The sequence below is a fragment of the Marmota marmota genome, unplaced genomic scaffold, assembly GCF_001458135.2.
Source record: "Marmota marmota marmota unplaced genomic scaffold, marMar, whole genome shotgun sequence".
NCBI lineage: Eukaryota > Metazoa > Chordata > Mammalia > Rodentia > Sciuridae > Marmota > Marmota marmota.
The window spans coordinates 273,849-295,701 of record NW_026000081.1 but is presented as its reverse complement, the minus strand read 5'-3'; the positions used below and the strand labels follow the sequence as shown (position 1 = coordinate 295,701).

Below are 21,853 nucleotides of genomic sequence, written 5' to 3'. Positions count from 1 at the left end.
TGTCCTTCTATTTAGACTGAGCAGAGACCTAGGAAACCAGGCCTTATGGCTCTGCCTTGGTGTGTATCAGGCTGAACATGGTTCTGGGACCAAGTGCCAAGCACAGGCTCCCATGGGCTAAGGACTTTACTCTGCTCCTGACTCTTCAATTTACTATGTCACCCTATTACCCATCAGCATATATTGCTGTTGGACTCAAGGCAATCTGTAGTGCACAGAATGAGAAGATGGTGGGAAGATTTTTCTTCTTCACTGAATCTGATAGACATTTTTCTTTAAGATTGCACATCTCGTCTCTCTTGTAGTGATCTTGCTGCAGTTCCTGAGCAGTATCTCCTGAGTATCTGTGGGTGTCCACAGTTGCTGCCAGTCTTCCCTGATATTTTTAGAGGTATAGATTTCATCATTTCAGGGCTCTGAGCCCCACTATAACCCCTGAAGTGGATGCCTCACTAAAGGAACTATTTGCAAGCAAGAAAATGAACACTGCAAAAGTGCCTGTGCTTGGAGCTTTTTCTGACAACGAGACCCCAGCCCTGGTACCCCTAGTTAAATATAAGGCCAGGATTCCAGTTCTCTGTAGAACATCATTTTCTTTCATTCATGGGTTTTATAGATTCCATCCATCATTCAAGTCTTTCTGCTGTATTATCTTCTAAACCATCAGTAACCAGTGCTTCACAGGGGGTTAAGGCGGAGTCCAGCAGCAACCCCATCAGCTTGCCAACTCCCCTGAATGCCCCCAAGGAGGCCAGCCAGGCCCATCCAGGTATGCAGTAGCTTCATCTCCTCTTCCTCAGCTGCCCGTTGGACTTTCCTTCAGGGACAAAGGTGTGAACATAGAAACCATTGTGCATCACATCCTAGACAAAATCAAGACACCACTTTCATGCACTAATTGTGTCTGATTTAAAAAAAAAAATTAGAACATAAGTAATCCATGACAAGATTTGATCAGCATACCAATTTTGACCAATAATTAGCTAATAATTTTAAATAAACATTTTTCTTTCTTTCTTTTATTTAGCCTGGGGAACAAAGAGGCAAAATTTTCTTACAGGATTACAATCAAAGAACGGAAAGAAATTCCCATTTACTGATCCTGTATACATGTTACCCATATATTCTTCACAGTGGCCCTGTGTAATGGGTGGCATGGCTTACTTTGTGACTAAATTCTGTTTATTTTATACTATCATTCCTGGATTTGTGAATGTATTACTAGGCCTTGATTTGTACGTGGGGTATATATCCTGGGGGCAACTAGATGGGTACATTTCACTTCTATGTCTCAGCATAGTTTCCAGAGGCTACATTGTTCACTCACAGCTCTACAGAAGGGTTGGCAGGGAAAGGGCCAGCCTTGTCTTTACCTCCTGCCCCACACACCTGGATGGCTGCCTTCAGTGTAGTCTGACATGGATAGGGATTCTCCCAGGAAGCACAGTGCTTTCTCTGCCACCCTCCTCTCTTCTGAGGAAGAAAGGTGTCCCTAACCTGAGACTGGGCACAAAGTTTCTGAGCCAGAGTATATACCAGCTAGACCAGGAGATCATGGGGAAAAACTTTTTACCCAGAACTATAGATATCTGCTTAAATGCTCAGTTCACAGAGCAGAAAGCCAGGGGTTTTAAAAATCAGAAGACTTTTTCCATAAGAGGCCTGAGCTGTGCTACTTAGCAGTTTGGGTGTCTTTGCAGTATTGCTCTGTCATGATGTCAGCCTCGTGGGGCAGTGAATAAGTTTTAGAATGTAACCATTGTCTTGTCTTCTACATTAGACATTCTCTACAGGGCAGTCTTAATTTCTGGTCCTTCCATTGGATACCTGCCCTCTACCTATTTTTAGTAAAGAAGAAACAGAGGCAAACATTGGGACTTCCCAGGGTTTACAAAAACCAGGCTATCAGTGGGCAGCATAAAGATCACCTGGAGATTTCTCAAAGTGAAAATTTCCAAACCCTGCTCTCAGAATTCATGATTCTGTAGCTCTGCATTAAGGACTGAAGAATCTGCATGTATTATGAGTTTGTCCTAAGTAGTTCTAGTGCCCAGACAAGTTTGTAAGCCACTGAATAAAGGCCTCTGTTTTTCCTCTGGTGAAAGAAGATGCTGATTTGGGTTTCTGACATTTGTTTCCATCAAAATCTTGAACTCCATGTACTTGTAATGCAAATTTCCTGACAGCCCTATCAACTCCTGCCTTCCTCAAGATGGACCCTGATGCTTTCAGAAGAGGAAGTGTAGGTGTAGGAAGAATCACTCCCAGAGTCAAGGACTGATACATGCTGGGAATAACACCCAGTGGCCCTTGAGGTCTTTGGGGCACAGCCATTTTGACATGGGTGAGGGTCAGTAATGGCCCCTTGCCTTCTGTAGCCAACTGATTTCAAGATGAACAAAAAACATATATATAAGACAGCCCTGGCAGGGGAGAAGGAGGAGAGGTCAGCCAGGTCAACCTCTCTGGAGCAAAGGTCACTCTTGGCTGGCTCAGCCTGCGCCTCATTAAGTGTAAGCCACTCTACCAGTTGGTATCTGGTCAGGGAATTATTTCACCTTCTCAATCTTTTACCCATGCTTTTCTCTCTAATGATATTGTCTCCTTTCTCCCTAACTTTCTGTTTCTAGGCTTTCATTTTAACTCCATACCCAAGCCGGTTAGCCTCCCCCAGGCTCCATTGCCCTCAGCTCCATCCAGTTTCCTGCCCTTCAGCCCCCTTGGTCCTCCCTTCCTTGGCTGCTGTGAGACACCAGTGGTGTCCTTGGCTGAGGCTCAACAGGAGCTGCAGATGCTGCAGAAGCAGTTGGGAGAAAGTGAGCACAACTGCTGCCCTTGTGTGCTTGCGAGTGGCAGTCTCACATTGTGTTGCTCTGCATGGCTTTGGCTTGATAGTGAAGTTGGAAAACAAACAGTGGCACATTCTATAAATGGAAGAGGGAAGGAAGGCTCTGCTTGCTTATTTTGAAATGCATTTGCTTTTGTCTTTCTGGTGTGTGTGTCTCATCAGTTATAGGATATGTTCAGGAAGCTCTAGACCTAGTGCTCACACACTTTTGACAGGTTGGGTACCACCACGTGTGCAGAATCCAGACAGCTGGGAGAAGTATTTATTGGTAGGGAATGGGAGAAAGATTTTGTTTTGTCCTCTTAGGATTAACATGACAATAAAAAAGGTGGCCACATATATGGATGGACTCCTTTGTAGGGCTCTTATATTCTGCTGTGAAATGATTTTAATCAAGTTTAGTTCTTGACATTATGAGCTCAAGGAAAAAGGGTGGTGGTAGAAAGATTCAGAAGCAGAAGTAATAGAGGCCCTTTTTCTGTTCCAGGGCAGCTGGAATCATAAACATAGGACATGATGTCTGATTGTGAATTCTGTCCTCAAGATAGTTCATCTTATATAGTCACATAATTTATAGGCTGTGTACAGTCATCTTTTAGAAAACAGTTTGATATATTTATGGGCTGGATGCCTCATCATAAATTTTATTTTATTTATTTATTTATTTGTGTGTGTGTGTGTGTGTGTGTGTGTGTTTCCTAAACCCAAATCATACTTTGGGTTTAGGAAAAAAGAGGGGGAAAAAAAACCCTTCATATAATGAATTTACTCACTAATAGTGCTTTAAAGAACAACTAGAAAAATTGGGGGTAAAACTGGCAAGTGATACAATTATTAACCCCTCTTAGAAGTTTGGATTGATTGAAGGAAATGATGAACTCACTCCTGTTTGTTTAGGGGGAGATGCATGTCTGTTCTGCTGCCCATGTTGATAATCCTTGGAAGAAAGCAGTCTTCTGAATTTTCTAAATTATGGCCCTGCCCACGTTTTCTCCCCTCTTTCCCATGTCAAACTTTTTCTTTTATTTCTTTTTTTAAACACAGAAGCAAAGATGAAACTCAAAGGGTCTTACCTTCAGAAGCTCCCTAATTATGGCCAGAAACAGGCGAGATAGGCAGAATTTTATAGTTTTTAAAGTCACCCAACTTCTTACCTCTGCTTCAAGGGCTCAAGTGGAAACCCTGTGGTTTCATAGGACATATGGAGAAATCAGTTCATGCAATACAAGGTCGGGCCTCCCTCCTTGGAATGGGTTCAGTGGTCTTTGGGCAGGTATGGTGACACTTTTCAGTTCCTTGAATCATGTTGGAGGGGATCCAAATCACAACTTGCCTTACATAGGGCTTTCTCCGGCTCACAATAGGGTTCATTAGTCTAGAGGAATTGAGTTGCCTTGTCTTGATGGATTTTGTGTCCTCTTTCTCCTCTGAAAACTCCAAAGGAGGAATAGAAAGATTTACTGGTTAGCAGGGACAGCAAATATTCATAGGCAAATATTCCTGTTCTCAGGGATATTCAATCCTACATCCCATCATGCTCTGACCCCTAACTTTGGGAGTAAGTCCTATTTCTGGAACTTCTCAGGAAACTTCCTAGACTCTGTCATGAAGAATTATAGTAGGAGCCAGGAATAGGATCACTGGACTTTTCCTTGTATACAAAGGTGATTCAGGTTACTTTATCCATCCTTTTCTATTGGTGTCTCATGCTAAGAAATACAAAGGGTGCAAGTTATCCCCTCTAGGTCTTTATGCCATTGGTGTCTCACAGAGGATGTGACCTCTGAAGACCCATATGGCCCCTGGTAATCTCCATTCTTAGTAATCACAGAATTCCTTGCTGATCCTTCCCTTCCGACACCCTGTTGGTTTCTCATTCATGTTTCTTTCTGCAGGTGTCAGCAGTGTTCCTCCAGCTTCCACAGCCACGTTGCCAGGCAGCCATTCAGAAACCAGCTCTTCCCACTACCTCAACCCTGCCCAGTCCCACTCTCCAATGAGGGGTGCCATGGAATTGGGCAGAATCCTGGATCCTGGATACCTGGGTAGCAATGGCCAGTGGGATGTCATGAGACCTCAGAAAGGGAGTGTCTCTGGGGACATCTCTTCAGGTTCTTCAGTGTATCAGCTTAACTCCAAACCCACAGGTAAACACAAAGCTGAGAGTCTTGGCCTTTGAAAGGAATAGCATTTGGTTTGCTCCTCTCCTACCTGGGCAGGGCTTCTTCACTCATCCCCAACCCCTGGCTCCCAGAGTAGGAATATGATCGAAGAGCAGTCTCAGTACCACATCCTTTCTAAGTGCACCCTTTCTTTCTCCCTGCAGAGGGTTTTGGTGCTCTGCAGGGCTATAGAAAAGTCAGTGACCCATCCCCTGTGCTCTCACACATGTTGTTCTCCTTCATTGAACCTGACCTCTTTGTAGCCCACTCTTTTAGACCCTTCTAGATGGCCAGGCAGATGTTCACAGGGATTTGCTTCTGTCAGTCATGAATTTTATGAAATCCCCACCCACACATATGTATTGTACACAAAAACCAATCACATCAAGTGGAGGGGTATAACTAAGCAGGTGGATACAGGAACACAGCTCAGTTCCAACAGTAAGATGTTATAATTCTCAAAAAAAGATTGAGCCCCAAACAAAATGGTATAGTTGATGTGGTTTATTCTTAGCATCTCTTCCACTTTTCTTTTCTGCATCCTTTTTCTTTCCTTGGGGTTGCTCCTTTCTCCTCTCTAATCCATATTCAGATCCCTCAATCTATGCAGGCTATCCTGCTTTTCCCACCATATTAAAAGCGATTTGAGGGAAGGTTTTAGTTTGGGTCATTAACCACATGGGATAAATTGAAGGTCATGTGCTTTTAATTTAGGCCTTCTCTCTAAGGATTGGAGGACTATGCTAAAAATTGTTCAGTTATAATATCAGTAAGAAGAAAGGCATTAGAAGAAAGTCAGAGTGAGAACTTTTCTATCATCCTCAAAGCCACACCAGGCGGTGGCCAGGCCTTTCCTGATGGTAGGCAAGCTCTAACCAGAGTTGTCAGTTATTTTTCTAAATCATGTGGAACTTTACCAGGCCTCTGTGTGAGAGATAGCCCATGGGGTTTCCTTAGCAAAGGACCATTCTGCGCTTGAAAGCCCATTTACTCTTTATTTAAATAAAGTTACCTGTGTCCCCTCAGTGCCCGTGTGAGAGAAGGAAGTTAGCAGAAGGGGTCATGCTGACGCTGATCCATCTCCCATTCTTCCTAGTAACCAGGACTCTCATTTCCTTCTCTCCATGTCCTGGTGGTATGATGCAGGGGCTGACCTACTGGAAGAGCATCTTGGTGAAATCCGGAACCTGCGCCAGCGGCTGGAAGAGTCCATCTGCATCAATGACCGCCTGCGGGAGCAGCTGGAACACCGGCTCAGTTCCACTGCCCGTGACAGTGGTAGGGAAGGCCCAGCTCTTCCTGTTTCTGGATGTATTTAGGGAACTTTTGAAGAAAAGGCCCTTTGGCAGAGTTTCAGTTTTCAAACCCTTTGGTGTACTTTCCTTCAGTAGCTCCCTACAGACCGTCCAGCAAGGGAGATGGCTAAGTGTTATTATCCTACTTCATGAATGTATCTGAGCTTAGAGAATAACTTTCCTCCAGGCCGAACTAGGTCTAGTACCCAGAGTCTACTTATTTCTCACATCATACTTAATCTCCTTACATGCTGCCTACTGATTCTGTGTGTCCTTGTGATTGGCATGTGCTAAAACCTGATCTATAAGGGCCTTCCCCCACTATTTCTTCTCTCTCCCCGTGCTCTTCCTCTGAGCTGCTGGCACTTAGAGTTTTGGGAGCTTTCTGCTGGGTTGGGACAAAAGATCTATGGGAGATACAGAATGGCAAACTTTTGGAAGTATCTGTAACTCAAATGTCTGTTTCCCTGGACAGGATCCACCTCTCACTTCTACAGTCAGAGCCTGGAATCTATGCCTCAGCTCTACAATGAGAACAGAGCCCTCAGGGAAGAAAACCGGAGCCTTCAAGCTCAGCTGAGTCACGTTTCCAGAGGTAGGTGGACAAAAATCACAAACTGGTAACACCCATGTCTCTTTCTTCCCTGGCCACAGCAGTCACCAATTGGAGAAGCAAAGAAAAGAAGGCAGAGATAACAGCTATTAAGCTGTTAATCTACCAATTCAAGATTCTCGTAGCCATTCTCACTCTACAAAGGGCTGTTTCCTAAGAGGTCCCAACCATGGCCCTCCCAAGAAGTCCATCACTTCTGTGAAGTCCACCTACAGAGGTCCAGAGTCATTAACTTTCAAACTGGTTATCAGTTTGAGATTTACTCTACCTCCTCCCATTCACAGCTGGTTTGGACCCTTGAAAGGAAGAAGTGTGTGTGTGTGTGTGTGTGTGTGTATTTCCTGTCACATTTCTCCACACTGAACTGCAGCAGTGTGTCCCTCATCTGTTCTTCTGTCACCTCACCACATCCCCTCACTATACATTTCACGCTGCTCTCTGATAAGTAGTCCTACACTTCTATGTCAGGAGGTACTAGCAAATGTTCTCCATAACTCTCTCAACTGTATTTGATGGGCATCTATGAGTAAGTGTCATTTCTCATGTGACCTGGGAGGCACCTGATTTAGAGTTAATTGACCCAATCAAATCAATGTATAACCATCACAAATTCTTTTTGTTTACAGATATTTATTAAATATCTACAAAAAGGCTAAGAATAGTTTCTGAGAGGAATAAATCCAGAATGAAGGAATGCTTGAGGAAGCCAAAGGCTTCAAGAGATAATTCCTTAATTAGTCACTCTGAAGCATACTTCAGAGGAAAGGTTCCTGCTTGGGGAAGATAACAAAAGTTAATAGTTAAGAGAGAAGGAAGAGTGACTAAACTATCATTGCATATTTGGAAAGAATAGAACAGACCTTACTGGTGAGAAGAGAGTAGAGATTTAAATGAGTACTGTTTGCTAGGCCCGGGCAAGTTCCACTTCAGAGGACTGATTAAACATCCAGCCTTATTCTCAGGGTTCCTATCAATCATATTTGAAAATTTGTGATCAGAGAGAGATGCTGCTAGCCCTGCCAAAAACAAATGACCCAATTTTCAAAATGATGAAAAAATATATTCTGAAAACCATGGTCAAGAAATCTTGATGTTGATCTTTGGCAAATTTGAGATAGATTGTTGAACAAACAATAAGTGGTAAGCTTTAGATACCAGAATGTCTTCTTTCAGAGTGAGGGAGGCCATACTAAATGAGAGAATCAGGCACTGCAAAAATGGAGGTATACCGGACTTTAGCATGTATGGGTACAGTAAGCCAAACTCTGTCCCTATGCCTTACCTTGGTTTTGATTGGTGCACTTGGGATCATCTCCCTCCTGAGCTTTGATCCCACACCTGTTGTTCTGCCCACCAGGGCACTCACAGGAAACAGAATGCCTGAGGGACGCTCTGTTCTCCTCTCGATCCCGCCTTCAAGAGCTGGAAAAGGAGCTGGAGCAGCAAAAGATGGAGCGGCAGCAGCTTCTAGAAGACCTGCAGGAGAAGCAACAGGAGATCTTGCATTTCAGGGAGGAACGTCTGTCCCTCCAGGAAAATGACTCCAGGTAAGGGGAAGGGGGCCCCATTTTCAGATTTATAAGGTATATTGGCAAGACAGTAGTGTCCTCTTTGGGAAGCCTGGTTTTCCATCTGCTATTCCTGCTTCCTGGGTGAATTTGAGCAGAGGAGGGCCTCTCTAGGGATACCTTTTGCACTCCAAAGTGGAGTTACATAAGACTTGCATGTACCAGAGACTGGAGAAAGACCATTCCCATGCTGTCAATTAGATACAGGACATTACTTTCACCTTTACCTGGAAGCTGCCTCAGCAGCACAAGTTTGAGTGATGTTTATCCAAAGCACAAGCTCCACAACTACCTGTCAGCATGAAGAGCACTGGGGGTCCAGTGAAGACACTATGCTGGTGTGTCTGTCCTGGTCCTAGCTTAGGTAACTAATGCTGCTTCACACCAAGTTACTTTACCTGTCCCAGGCTCTGCTTCTACATCTGTAAAGTAAAGGAGATGGTCTTCCTGATCCCTGAGGGGATGTCTAGAGCTAAAACTCTAGGAAGCAAAGGTTGGCTCATAGTGTATTGCACAAGTATGGCTGAGCAGCCCTGCCAGCTCAGTGGGCCCTTGCTTCTCCCTGGCAGACTGCAACACAAGCTGGCCCTCCTGCAGCAGCAGTGTGAAGAGAAACAGCAGCTCTTCCAGTCCCTGCAGTCAGAGCTACAGATCTATGAGGCACTTTATGGAAATTCTAAAAAAGGACTAAAAGGTATGTTTTCCTTCTCCCTCTCCTCTTAAAGCCCAAGCACGAGACATTAGTGGCATGGGCAAGATTCAGTCTGGGTGCCCTTACAATAGGCCACAAGAATCAAACTTCACCTACTTAGGTAGTTAGAAACAAATTAATCAATGTGAGATTATACCATGTTTTTAATGCAAAGAACTATTCTGGTGCTATCATCATTTGTGAAGGTCTTAAATATTATAAATAATATATAATGACAGCCCATGCAGCCATCCTACTTTATCTTAATCCTGACCCCCCAACTCACTATGGGAAAATTAAGAGATATAAAACAAAAGTTATTGTGTCCATCTGCAACTAAAAAAAATTTTTAAAAGTATACATATATATGTATATAATTGGCTTTTAAAAATACCTTCGAAACCTTAAAATTTCAAGCCTGATTTTAAATATTAGCATTTTTATTGAGGACTTTTGCCACCTGCTGAAATAATAATCTAGTATTTGAGAATTTTGGTATATTTCCCTATTTGTCTTCTTTAGATGAAGAAGGCACATTTGAATTTTCTTAAAACTGGATTTAGTTTCCTAGTTTACTAAAAAGGGAAAATGAACTAGAACTTGAAGCATAGGGGTCTTACCAGGCTGAGAGAATAGCAAATGTACAAAGCCAATGTGAATGTTGGGTCAGAGGAGAGATCAGCCTGTCTATAGCTTGATTGGAGGAGTAAGAAATCAGATTAATGGAATGAGAGACACCAGTGCATAGAAAACCCATAATTCAGCATAGAGGTTTATATACAATGGAAATAACTATGCTTTTTTCTTTTTCAATGAAAGAAAGTATGTAATGAAAACAGAATTTTAAGATGTTAAGTCTGGTGGGACATTTTAGAGACATTAGAATCTAAAAAACCTCTTGGATGGCCAAATAATTTGGGGAGCTTTAAAAAGTGAGAGCTTAATATAAGGTGCTTGGGAAGATAAAGAAGGATACATGAAAAAAAAAACACATGACACATGTTTCATAAAAAAATACCGACAATAAGCAAAACTTAGTGGGAATTTGGATCTAGGGAGAGAAAGGGAGGAGTGTGATAGAAACTTTGGATTAGTTTCTGAAGCCACTTGATCCTAAACCACTTCCCCTTTCATTCCATTCCTCCAGTTCATCGGTCTTTTAGGATTTATTACAAAGCTGTTGCCACTACAACTCCAAAATTCCTTATTTTTAATTCCAAAATCCAATAAGAATTAAAATTGAATTAAAAGCTTTTTCATATACTCTTTAACTGAATGACAAGAGGACATTTATAGTCTTCAAATAATCACTTGATGGGTAAATAGCTGTGGGCCAGATGCAATTTGGTGCAAGTAATTCAAGGCACCCTCTTGCATGGTATATGCACCCTCTTGCCTTGCTAGAAATCAAAACCAATTCAGTCTTTTAAAATATATTTGGCTTTGGGCTTGGGTTGTGGCTTAGTGGTAGAGTACTTGCCTAGCATGCGTTAAGCACGGGTTTCAATCCCCAGCACCATATAAAAATAAACAAATAAAGTTATTGTGTCCATCTGCAACTAAAAAAATTTTTAAAAAGTATACATATATATGTATATATTTGGCTTTAAGGTAAAATATTTCTGAGATCTTTTCATTATAGTATGTACAAATATGTGTGGTAAGTAGAAATGAAAACCATAGAGAAGCTGAAAAATTCACTTTGTTAGGACCCCTGTCTAAAGTACTTGACTCCCATTTTTACATGTTACCAAAAGTCCTGGTGCATTCCTCCTCTCCCTCTTTGATTTCTGAGGGCAGAGGTGATCAAATCTTCTCCCTCAGCCCCTACCCTTCTCTAGTTGAGTGCTGACCTCCTGCCTTAGAGGATCCTGTTCTCCAGCCTGCAGAACTAAGGTTAATATGGAGGTGAGATAACAGATTTGTTATTGTCTGCCAATCAAATGCCTTTAAGTACATGGGGATAATTTTGAACCTCGGAAAATTCCAAACTGAAAATGTGTCACCTTGGTGTGTCCCAGGGGCTACACAGGAATGATTAACATCTCTACCACAGATTTGCTGCCCAAGTCTGAGACTACAGTAAGGTCCTTGGCAGAAAAGAATGTCACAGAACAGTATTCTCACAAGTGCTTGTAAATACATGGGCCAATGCAACCAAACCCCTCTTCTCTCTTCTTTTAGCTTTCAGCCTGGATGGCTGTCACCAAGTTCCTTTGAACAGTGACTTGAACCACCTGGTGGCAGAGATACGAGCTCTGAGAGGGCAACTAGAACAGAGCATTCAGGTGAACAATTGTCTGCGGCTACAGCTGGAGCAGCAGTTAGATGGTGGTACTGGCAAAGGCAGCCTCAGCCCCTCCACTGTGAGCCAGAACTTCCCAACCAACCCTGACCCTGGAAATAAGCAGTCACTCTTTCAAGGTAGGAAGGACAAAGAATCAAGAAGCCCTTAGCCAGTGGGGCGATACCAATATGTGTGCAGTGGAAGGGGTACTCTTGCTTCTCTTAGGTTCCTTAGGGTCAAGTTCTCAAATTGGAGAGGCTTTAATATGGTGTCCTGAGAGCATGGGATTTAGAGTCAGACCTGTCTCCAGATTCTGCGTTTACCATTATAGGTGGTTTGCTTTGGGCAATGTGTTTAAACAATGAAGTGTTGAAGCCTTGGTTTCCTCAACTTGCAGATGGTAATAATATAAAATATATACCATGTATGGTTATTTGGAGCATTGAATTAAATCATTTTCAAGTGTCTGGCACAATAAGAATTGCTCAATAATTATCAGCTATATATGTTAACATCTATTCCTTGTATTTGTGTAGTCCCTTACAATTTACCAAGCATTTTCAAATATTTAATTTCCTCTGAAGTACATGAGAAAACTGGGCATTGAGATATTAATGGACAAGCTAGGGTTTATAGAACTTAGGGACAAAATCAGGTTAGGACCAGATATTTTGATTTCCAATCTGTATCTTTTTTCACCTTGCCAGACTCTATCTCAGTATCACAGACCTTGCCACACTCTCTAGAGTGGCCCTTTCCTTCATCTGGGGGAACTCGGCATGTGGCAAGATACTCCTATCCCTAAGAAAACCAGGGCTATGGGAAAGTACTGGGTGGCAAGCGTGATAATTCCAGGTGACAGACATCCACTTCTGCCCCATCCTCTTGCCTGCATGTAAATACACATGTTCATCAGATCTGTATTACTCTCTTCAATATCTAGTCTCAGTTTTGCTTTCCTCACTTTAATTGAAAGTTAACAGATTTCTCATACCTAAGCTCTTCACACATCATTCAACTTCTACATCTTCTTCTGTTTTTACTTTTGATGTATCATTTAACCCACTTTCTCCACTCACCTGCATGGCCATATCGCCAATTTTATTCTAATCAAGAATCACTGATGCTCAGGTTTCCATAAGGCTGAGCTTTCAAACTCTCCTGTCTGATGTTACTGAGTCAAGTTAATCCTTATTTTTTCCTTTTTTGCTGAATACTCATTTATGAAACTATGACCTCAATTGTCAAATGAAAGGGACAATTACATGGACTTGTTGTGGCCATCAAGTAAGAAATATCTATGGACTGCTAAGTACCATACTCAGTTGGCATCAACTTCTCAGCATTTATTGAATGTCTGTTTCACTCTTATGGGGCTGTCATGATGGACATGGTCTTGAGTCATGGGAAAGTACTGGGTGGCAGGCATGTTCATTCTAGGTGACAGACATCCACTTCTGCCCCATCCTCTTGCCTCTAACCAAGTTTCCCCTCTTAGAGTTTTTCCTTGTACCAGCTGAGATGCAGCCCCATGGTTTAGTCCCTTCTTCCTCCCAGTCCCCAGAGACCTGAGCTGGAAACCTCACTCTGACCCACATTTCCCCTAGCAGTACCTTCCTGTCTTTTTTTTTTTTTTTTTTTTTTGATATTCACGTTTTTTATTCAACTTTATTTTTCTTGAAGAAATATCTATTCAAGTCTTTTGCATATATTTTCATTGGTTGGTTGTTATTGTTGAANAGACCTGAGCTGGAAACCTCATCTCTGACCCACATTTTCCCCTAGCAGTACCTTCCTGTCCTTTTTTTTTTTTTGATATTTCACGTTTTTTATCAACTTTATTTTTTCTTTTTGCAGTACTAGGGAATCAAACCCAGGGTCTTAGGGCTGGGGATATAGCTCAGTTGGTAGAGTGCTTGCCTTGCATGAACACAAGGCCCTGGGGTTGATCCCCAGCACCTAAAAAAAAAAAAAAACCCAAGGAGGCTGTAGCTGTAGATCAGTGTTAGAGCACTTGCCTCACAAGTGTGAGGCACTGGGTTCAATTCTCAGTACTGCATAAAAATAAACAAATAAAAAATATTTAAAAAAACAACAAACCCAGGGCCTTGTGCATAATATGCAAGCAGTCCATCACTGAGTTGTACCACTACCTTTGATTAACATTTTAACATATGTATGCATACATCTATGCATTATACAAAATAGCACATACAAAATTCTACTCAGGATTGGGTTTATAAAATGATATCTAACAATGGGCTGGGGGTATGGCTCAGTGGCAGAGTGTTTGCCTAGCATGTGTGAGGCACTGGGTTCAATTCTCAGCACCACATATAAATAAGTAAAATAAATATTTTTTTAAAAATTATATCTAACAAGTTTTTAAATGGAAAGTTACACTTTTTTTCCTGAATAATGGAAACATACCAAGCGAACTGATTGTTGGCTTTTGCTTTTCATTGTGGCATATGGATGCTAATGTTGTGAAAGGGGAGTCCTGTCAACTTAGACTTGGGTGGTAAAGACTAGGCTGTGCATGATTTGGGGTGCAGAATGTTCCAGGGGTTCTGAAAATTTTGATTGTCTTTACTCCCTAGATTCAGTTATTTCCCCTCCAGTTCGTGATGTTGGCATGAATTCTCCTGCTCTGGTCCTTCCCAGCTCTTCTTCCTCTTCTCCTGGCTCAGACACTGCCATTGTCACCAGGAAAAATGGTAAATATGGCAACTAAGTGGCTCAGACACCATGACGGAAAATTATTAATGCAAATAACTGTTAGTTCTCTGTAAGTATAATATCTGAATTTAGAAAATTTTCTCTGCATGCCAGAAAACCTTCAGTCCTATTCATTGAATCTTCTGTGGCTGCCTTTCTTTTCATTCTTCTTCTTCCCACAGTTGTCCTGTTGTTCTGTTTGCATCATTGCCCTGTAATCTCTCCGTTCATATATGTGCTGTGTCCTGCTGATTTACTTGTCTGTGCCTTTTCTATCCATAAATTTTTCATGTTTATAATACTATTTGTCCTGAATAGTCCACTTTCAATAAAGATAAAATCTGTCTTCTAGCAAGTTTATTATGCAATGATGTAAGAAAGATTATAAAAATAAAGAAACCAGAAGGTCTGGACTTGACCCATCCTGCATTTTTGAAGGCTGCCTTTCTTGATCCTTTCACTGTCTCTTTGCATTGGCTGGAACTGAGGATATCATTATGAATAACAACAGATCCTATATTATCGTGGTTTTCTTTTACAGAGCTGGAATCAGATGCTCCTCAAGGAATGAAGAACTCTCCCAAGCTGGAGGGTGATACTACAGATGGCTCCTTCGCCAACAAAAATGGCCGCCATGTCATAGGCCACATCGATGACTATACTGCTCTCAGGGAGCAGATTGAGGAGGGAAAACAGCTGGTGCAAAAGATCCTGTCTCTCCTGAGACCCACATGCAACTTCCTGCGCCTTGAATCTCAGAGCTCAGAGGTAGTCACACCTGCACCTCCTGGGTTCACCCTTTCTTTGTGTCCTTTGTCCTTAGTTCTACTTCCTTCTCCACTATTTATTTTTGTGGCCTGCATCTCCCAATGACAGAGAAATCATCTTCCAGTTATTCTAGCCAAGCCTTTGCTTCCCTTTTTCTTGATTCATTCTAAGTTCTACTCTGTTGTAGAGAAGGCCAACTAGATAATCTTCCTTAGAGCCCCAGAGAAGTCTGTGCAACATTGTCACCATCCTCAGTAGTGCATTTGTTAAGTATTGACATTCATGTGATGTTGTGTTGAACTCAGCACCCTCTGCTAGTTATTACCTGTTACACTCATGGTGGCCCATGCTGGCCCACTTAAAATCAATCAGATGGACAGATGCTGAGGGATTTGCGTCCATAAGGACCTTGTGTGTGGAAAGGGTAAGAAGTGGGACACTATGGTATTTGTTGAGACAGAGCAAAGGCTGGGAAGCAGTGCTTCTCAGAGTACTTTACTGTTGAGAGAGACCAAGGATCAGTGACTATGCCGAGCCACCAGAGACCCATGGATGAATAGACACAGCCCTGCCTCCAGAGAGCCTGGACTCAAGGGCAAGACACAGACCTCTGTTGATAAGCAAACTAAGGTGCCAAGAGCACGATGTGAGAAGCCACCTCTTGTGCCTTGAATGGACCAATGCAGAAGGGTCTTTTGTTGCAGGAAAGGAAGGTAACAGGTCTATAGAGGACATGACATGGGAATGTGCTTTGACAGACTTATAGGGTGTCCAGGTGGGAGGAGGCATTCCAGGTAAAGGGAGCAGCACTTCAGTCCTGGGACCTCACAGGGATGAACCAGGATTTTATAGGTTCAAGCATCCCATGTTTTGTGCCTCACTTAAAAGGAAGCAAGCTTAAGACCTGTACAGGCCTGCGATATCCTGAGCCCTGAGATATCTCAGCTTGAATGTTTTCCATGGTTCCCTTCCCCTTTCCATAGGCACCAGGCAACAAAGGAGTCCGTGAGCTACGCAGCAGTATCAGTGCCCTACAACACACCCTAGAAGAGTCAGCCTCCCTCCTGACCATGTTCTGGCGAGCGGCCCTGCCAAGTTCCCAAGGCCCTGCACTGCCTGGCAAAGCAGTAAGAGACTAATGTCTTCTTCCATTTCAAATACTGCTCTTCTGTTTCTGGTATGGTTCTGTCTCCTTAGTCCCACAGCTTTCCGAGGGTCAGGAACCACATGGGAAATTAGTATGGACACCACCTTAGGGGAGCATCCTGGAGGGAAACCCCTGATCCATGGCAGCTGCTTTCATGGCAGCTCTGATTACCTTACCTCCTCCTTATACTCCAGCCTCCAAGATCAGAAATCAAAGAGGAGAAAGAAAAAAAAATGGAGGAACTATAACTGAAGTTTGAGTGGACTGAAATTCAGGGGCCTTTTGAAGTTTCTCTCCCCCTCAGGTCTCCTTGGTCAAAAGATCAGAGGATATCACCATGAGCCTGAAGCTTCTTATGGTCATGCTCCTAGAATCCCAAAATATCTTTTTAAATTATCATCTCTATGCCAAGGTCCCCCCCAGCCCCCAGCCCCCAACCCCAGGATCTGCTGTGATCTCAGGCTGGCTCTTATTGCTAAGCCTGGAGTGGTCCCGCATCTGGATCCCTTCCCAGATATTCGAGTTCCAGACAAATATTGCTGTTATCTTTTGGGAGCTAACTGCTAATTCCAGGGAAGGTGCTTTACCATCTTCACATTTATACAGATATTTAGAGACTTACACACTGTCTTCAGGGCAGCCCTGTGTCCCATACATCATATCTCTGAAATTCCAAATCTTGTATGGATGGGGGAAGGATGAGATAGAACTTTTACAAGGACTGAATTGGAGGTCTTATTCACAACTGGGAGTTTTCTGCTAGTCTGGGGTCAGGGTCTCCTTGGCCACAGGACAGTAGACCTGTGCTAGTCTGGGGGCTTTCATGTTTTCAACATTCTTACCTGTGGCCTCTTCCTCAACTGTCCTGAACTGGAGGATCAAGAGGCTGTAATGGAGAGAACATACTCCAGAGAGTGTTGAGAAGATTATAGAGTTCTGCTTCCAATTGGTAGGAACCACAAAGCACTGGATGCTTTTGGTCTCCATACTGTTGTCTGAGAGCCTATCCTTCTTCCCCAGGATGAATCAATGGAAAGGGAGCTACTGGATCTGCGAGCCCAAGTATCCAAACAGGAGAAGCTCCTTCAGAGCACAGCTGAGCGTCTGAAGACTGCCAACCAGCAGAAGGAGAACATGGAGCAGTTCATCGTCAACCAGTGTAGGTGCCCCTGAGCTGTGGAGCAGCAGAGGAAAGGGGTGATCTTACAGATGCCCCACTGTGCTGCAGATGAACAGTGTCCACAGAGGCACTGGAATGTTGGGAGAGGAGAGTCTGATGCACTGGGCCCAAACTTCCTGTGCCATGAGTAATTGTGGGTGCAGAGGGAGGGAAGGAAGGAGTCAGCAAGAGGCCATGATTGAGGGGTCAGAAGAAAATGCTTTAGAACACACATGCCCAACAAGTAGGGCCCAGCTGGTAATTCCTGCTTTGTGGGGCTGTTTTGTTGTTTCAGTGACCAGGACACATGATGTTTTGAAGAAGGCAAGGACTAATTTGGAGGTAAGGAAATGATTACACCTGTCAGAGCCAAAGAACCTGCCTCTAACACACCACTGTCTATCATCAGGTCTGTAGGTAACCCTGACCTTCTTTCTTCTTCCAGAGGAGAGATATCTGATCCACTTGACTGGTCCTAGCTCCTAATTAGCCTCCTGTTAGGATTCCATCCTATCACTTCTCCCATTCAGTTCCCTTCCCTGCCCTTGTTTTTCTCTTGTCATCATCTCTCTTTTTTCACTTCAATTTTTCCTCCTTGATGTCAGTTAAACAAGGAGCCAGGAGAAATGTAGTTCAGTTGGTTCTTGAGGACAGAGACATTTGCAGGTTTTCTGAGAATTAGTTATCTGTACAGGGGTCTTTAGGCCATTTGGGCATTCTGGACTTTCCTAAACTACTTTATGATAAAGTAGAGTAAGGCACAACCTTATAAATTGACTTTAGTGCAAAATATTATGTTAAGAACAGCAATTTGATTTTGACACATTTTTTCTTTAAAAAACATGATAAAAAATCCACTTGGTCTCATTGATCTAAAATAAAATAAAATTTGATAATAAATAAACACTGAATCTTAAGGCAAGAGATTATATATATATATATATATATATATATATATATATATGCTAGATATTCTCTACATTTACTTAAATGCTAAGTGCTTATTACTTAGTACTTTGAAGAAAAACTTGATGTGCACTAATTGGTTTAAAACTCAGAAACTAAACTTTTAAACTTAGACATTAAACTTCGCCAGAGAAGTTGAACATATTCCTAGAAATATTCCTAAATTGGGGCTGGGGTTATAGCTCAGTGGTAGAACACTTGCCTAGCACATATGAGGCACTGAGTTTGATCCTCAGCACCACATATAAATAAATAATATAAAGGTATTTATTTGTCCATCTACAAATAAAATAATTTTAAAAAAAGAAATATTTCCTTAGTTATATTCCAAAAGGGTTGACTCCCACACTGTGATTAAGGGTGGGCCATGGTTTAACCAGCTCTTGTTTTTTAATTCCCTTTGGTTCTTCTCTGATGATTCCTTTCTTTCCTGAGCCTCTTTAGCACAACACTTACAAGATTGCTTCTGTACAGCCTTATCCTGTCCCAGCCAAGGTAACCCAGTAGCCTCCAGATCCCACTGGCTATCTCCAGTGTGCAGGCCTCCCTTTATACTTCCTGATGCCTGGGCTGTAACTCCAGGCTTGTCACTAACTGGCTGTGTGCCTTTGGCTGTCCTCCTTGCCTTTGTGAACTGCTGCCCCCTCATCTGTTAAGAGTAGAGTAGATGGTCTCATCCCTGCCCCTTTGAATTCTCCTCAAGAAAACTGGGATACACACTTAACAGGGGAACTTCCCCCAACATGTTTTCTCCTTCCTACCACAGGCTTTTTCTACATGTGCATGTTTCATGCTTGGCACTACTTTTCCTAGAAGATGGCAAACTTCCCCACTTTTTTGTTTTTCTTCAGACCACATAACTTGTAGCATGAACTGGCTCATCCAGAGGAAATGGTAGGATCTGACCACATAGAGTATAGTGGGGCAGTGGCTGGGGCAGCAGGAATTTGGGTGCACAGGGAGGCTTTTCCTCTAAGCTGGGACCTGGAAGCTCATCCTCTTAATCCCCTCCTGCCATGTTCTGGCTTCCTGCACGCTTTGCCCTCATTCCAGCCTCTGGGTGTCGTCAACAGGGTCTGACAGTTCCATCTGAACAGGGTTGTTTTATGTTTTCTTGCAGGTGAAATCTCTAAGGCCCCTGCTGTGCACTCCAGCCTTGTGACCCTTGCCTTCCAGGAGCCACACAAGAAGCAAAGCCACCACAGGTCCTTAAAGCATCAGGAAGAATGGGCCTGCCCCTCTTTTGCACAACTACCTGTCTGCTGAGGAGAATCTGGGCTTGATTCCTCTAAATCTGCTGGAGGTCTGAAGATGCAGTCAGAGACGTGTCCTTGTGGGGTAGGCAGAAAGGTAGAATGACTTCCTGGCAGTGATGGAATAACAGTAGCCAAATTCCCCTGGGCCCAGCATTAAGCAAAGCACATGTGAGACTGCGTAGTAGCACTTGTGACACTGCTTTTGAACAGCCTCAGTGGCATAGCACCTGCCAGAGCATGGTTCTCATCTCAACAGCTGTCCTCAGATGGTCAACGCGAAGGAAATAGCTGCCTTCTACACATGGGACATGTGATCCCAATGCTGAAGCTCCTCCACAGTTATAGAAGCACACTACTGAGCAGCAGTGCCCTGCTGGACAGTGTCAGTGGGGTTCAGTGAGCACTGCTCACAGATCCACACCTAACCAGGTAGCTCCTCTGGGGCAAGTCAGGCTGGACTTCATGCTGTACCACCAGTTCTGAGAGCTTTGATTCTGTGTGGGGAATTGGTGACTTGTTAGATGCCCTGTCATGCTTAGCCTAGCATGATCTTCTTCATTTCTTACATGTTCTCCAAACTGTACTGTCCCTACCCCCATTAGGTATGTTATCCCTTTGTCATCCTAACTTCCCTCAGGCGAATTGGGAACTGATGGCCATACCAAGCCTATGGAAAGTCTTGCATATAGCAGCCCTCTGCTTGTTTTTAAGTGGTCTGGGCAAGGTCCTAGTTGTACTGAAGCCTAGTCTGTGTCTTCAGAGTGCTCCTAGGATGTGGGTATGTGTGTATAAATGTATGATAGAGATTTATTTATGTTGCTGTAGCAATATGTTGAAGGCCAACGTAACTCATGGATGGGGAGGATGAGAGGAAACAACAATCTTTTTTTGGTGGCTATTAAAGAAATATGTGTATAAGGAAATAGTTTTTCTTTGTTTTGTTTTGCATTTCTACACCATTTCCCAGAACAAGTATATCAGAATAGGAAAGACAAACTGTCATGAAAAAATAATAGTCTAATCCATAAAGTCTAAGTTTAAAAATTCATTTTTCCTCTATTTTACAAAAATTTCCAATATATAATATGATGGAGTGATCTTTAAACTTGATTTGCCTTACAGTTTACACAGGGAAGGACATATTTTGCTGTTTGTTGTGTTCCATTAAAACTCAGGAGTTAGGATGGCAAGGGAAATAAAGGTTTCTTACAATGTTGGATTTGAGCAAGATAGAGAACATTTTCTTTCTCAACTCTCCATCGTTTGTGACTCAAGAGCATGGAAAGCTTTTATAAGAGCTATGGGGTGCAGTAGGACAAAAGGCAGGAAATAACCATGTGTATATTTAGCTAGGCTGTGTTAATCAGAAACATGTCTCAGACTCAGTTCCTCTGGGCAGTGCCCTCAGGGCCAGGGAAGTCCCTCAGACTCCATTTTCAGCTTAAGGAAAGTCAGAAGTTAAAAGGCTTTGGAGCTGTTAATTTCAAATGCAGTCTGTTTCACAAATCAGTTGTGAAGATTGTGGGAGCAATTTCCTGGGATGAAATGCCAAGAACTTTTGTGGGTGTGGGACCCTAGGGTTGCATTTAAATATAAGCATCCCAGGTGATTCTGATGCAGGTGGGCTACCGACCACAGTTTAACACACATTGTTTTATATCATTGAGTCAAAACATTAAATAAATTTATTTAAGAACCATAGTTGAAAATTATGCCATTCTGATACCAATCTTGGAGATCAGGAATGGGTCTTTGTTCCCCTGGTGTTTAGGATTAAACACCCCGAGAAACACCCAGGCAAGTGTAGAAAGCATATTTTATATACGAAAGAGACAGGGACAGCAGACTTCTCTGAAGAGAATTGGTACTGCTGGTTATCTATGGGTGACAAGTCCTGCTTCCTCACCTGTTGAAGTTTGAAGCATGCCAAGGCATGCATATAAAGCAGGGTTTATTTAAAAGGGGATAACATAGACTTCTCCTGGGAGGGAGGAGGGGGCCAGAGCTGGTATCCTGGCATCCCCAGAAGTGAGGTGTTCTGCCCTTTTTATATGTCCTAGGCTTCCTTTGTTCTCCTGCCTCTTTGCCTTATCTTTCTCCTTCCTACTATGGGACTAGGCCTAGGCAGTGACTAGACCTAGGAAATGCTTAGTGGGATGGCCAAAAGGTGGGAAACAGGTAGGCTGAAGTGGGAAGGGCAGGATGGTGCAGCCCACATTAATTAACAACCTTATAGCTCCCTGTAGGGAGCTATTCCTGGGACTGGTTACCTTAGCAACAGGTTGGAGCAGGGGTAGTTCTTGGGTGGAGGAAGGGCTCTGAAGGAATTAACATTTCAATCCCTCAGGGGACAGTCTCCAACTAGCCAGACTCAC

General features: G+C 42.9%; 1 protein-coding gene across 38 annotated transcripts in view; it reads left to right on the top strand.

Annotated features, from left to right (window-relative positions):
- Pde4dipp2 (myomegalin) overlaps positions 1 to 20,397 on the top strand; it is a 220,159-nt gene extending 199,762 nt beyond the window's left edge. For 11 of the 38 annotated variants that reach the window (XM_048815056.1, XM_048815040.1, XM_048815039.1 and 8 more), the window contains 15 exons: positions 617 to 769; positions 2,631 to 2,816; positions 4,744 to 4,995; positions 6,157 to 6,288; positions 6,781 to 6,900; positions 8,276 to 8,465; positions 9,056 to 9,180; positions 11,362 to 11,601; positions 14,065 to 14,181; positions 14,724 to 14,950; positions 15,934 to 16,077; positions 17,118 to 17,256; positions 17,552 to 17,598; positions 18,989 to 19,116; positions 19,343 to 20,397. In XM_048815056.1, the coding sequence (XP_048671013.1) occupies positions 617 to 769; positions 2,631 to 2,816; positions 4,744 to 4,995; positions 6,157 to 6,288; positions 6,781 to 6,900; positions 8,276 to 8,465; positions 9,056 to 9,180; positions 11,362 to 11,601; positions 14,065 to 14,181; positions 14,724 to 14,950; positions 15,934 to 16,077; positions 17,118 to 17,256; positions 17,552 to 17,598; positions 18,989 to 19,116; positions 19,343 to 19,346 (2,204 nt within the window). In that variant the 3' untranslated portion in view covers positions 19,347 to 20,397. Of the gene's footprint in view, positions 1 to 616; positions 770 to 2,630; positions 2,817 to 4,743; positions 4,996 to 6,156; positions 6,289 to 6,780; positions 6,901 to 8,275; positions 8,466 to 9,055; positions 9,181 to 11,361; positions 11,602 to 14,064; positions 14,182 to 14,723; positions 14,951 to 15,933; positions 16,078 to 17,117; positions 17,257 to 17,551; positions 17,599 to 18,666; positions 18,718 to 18,988; positions 19,117 to 19,295; positions 19,297 to 19,342 lie in introns of all 38 variants that reach the window. The other 27 variants (XM_048815043.1, XM_048815044.1, XM_015505056.2 and 24 more) reach the window with 12 other exon arrangements.
- The last annotated feature ends 1,456 nt before the right edge of the window (positions 20,398 to 21,853 follow it).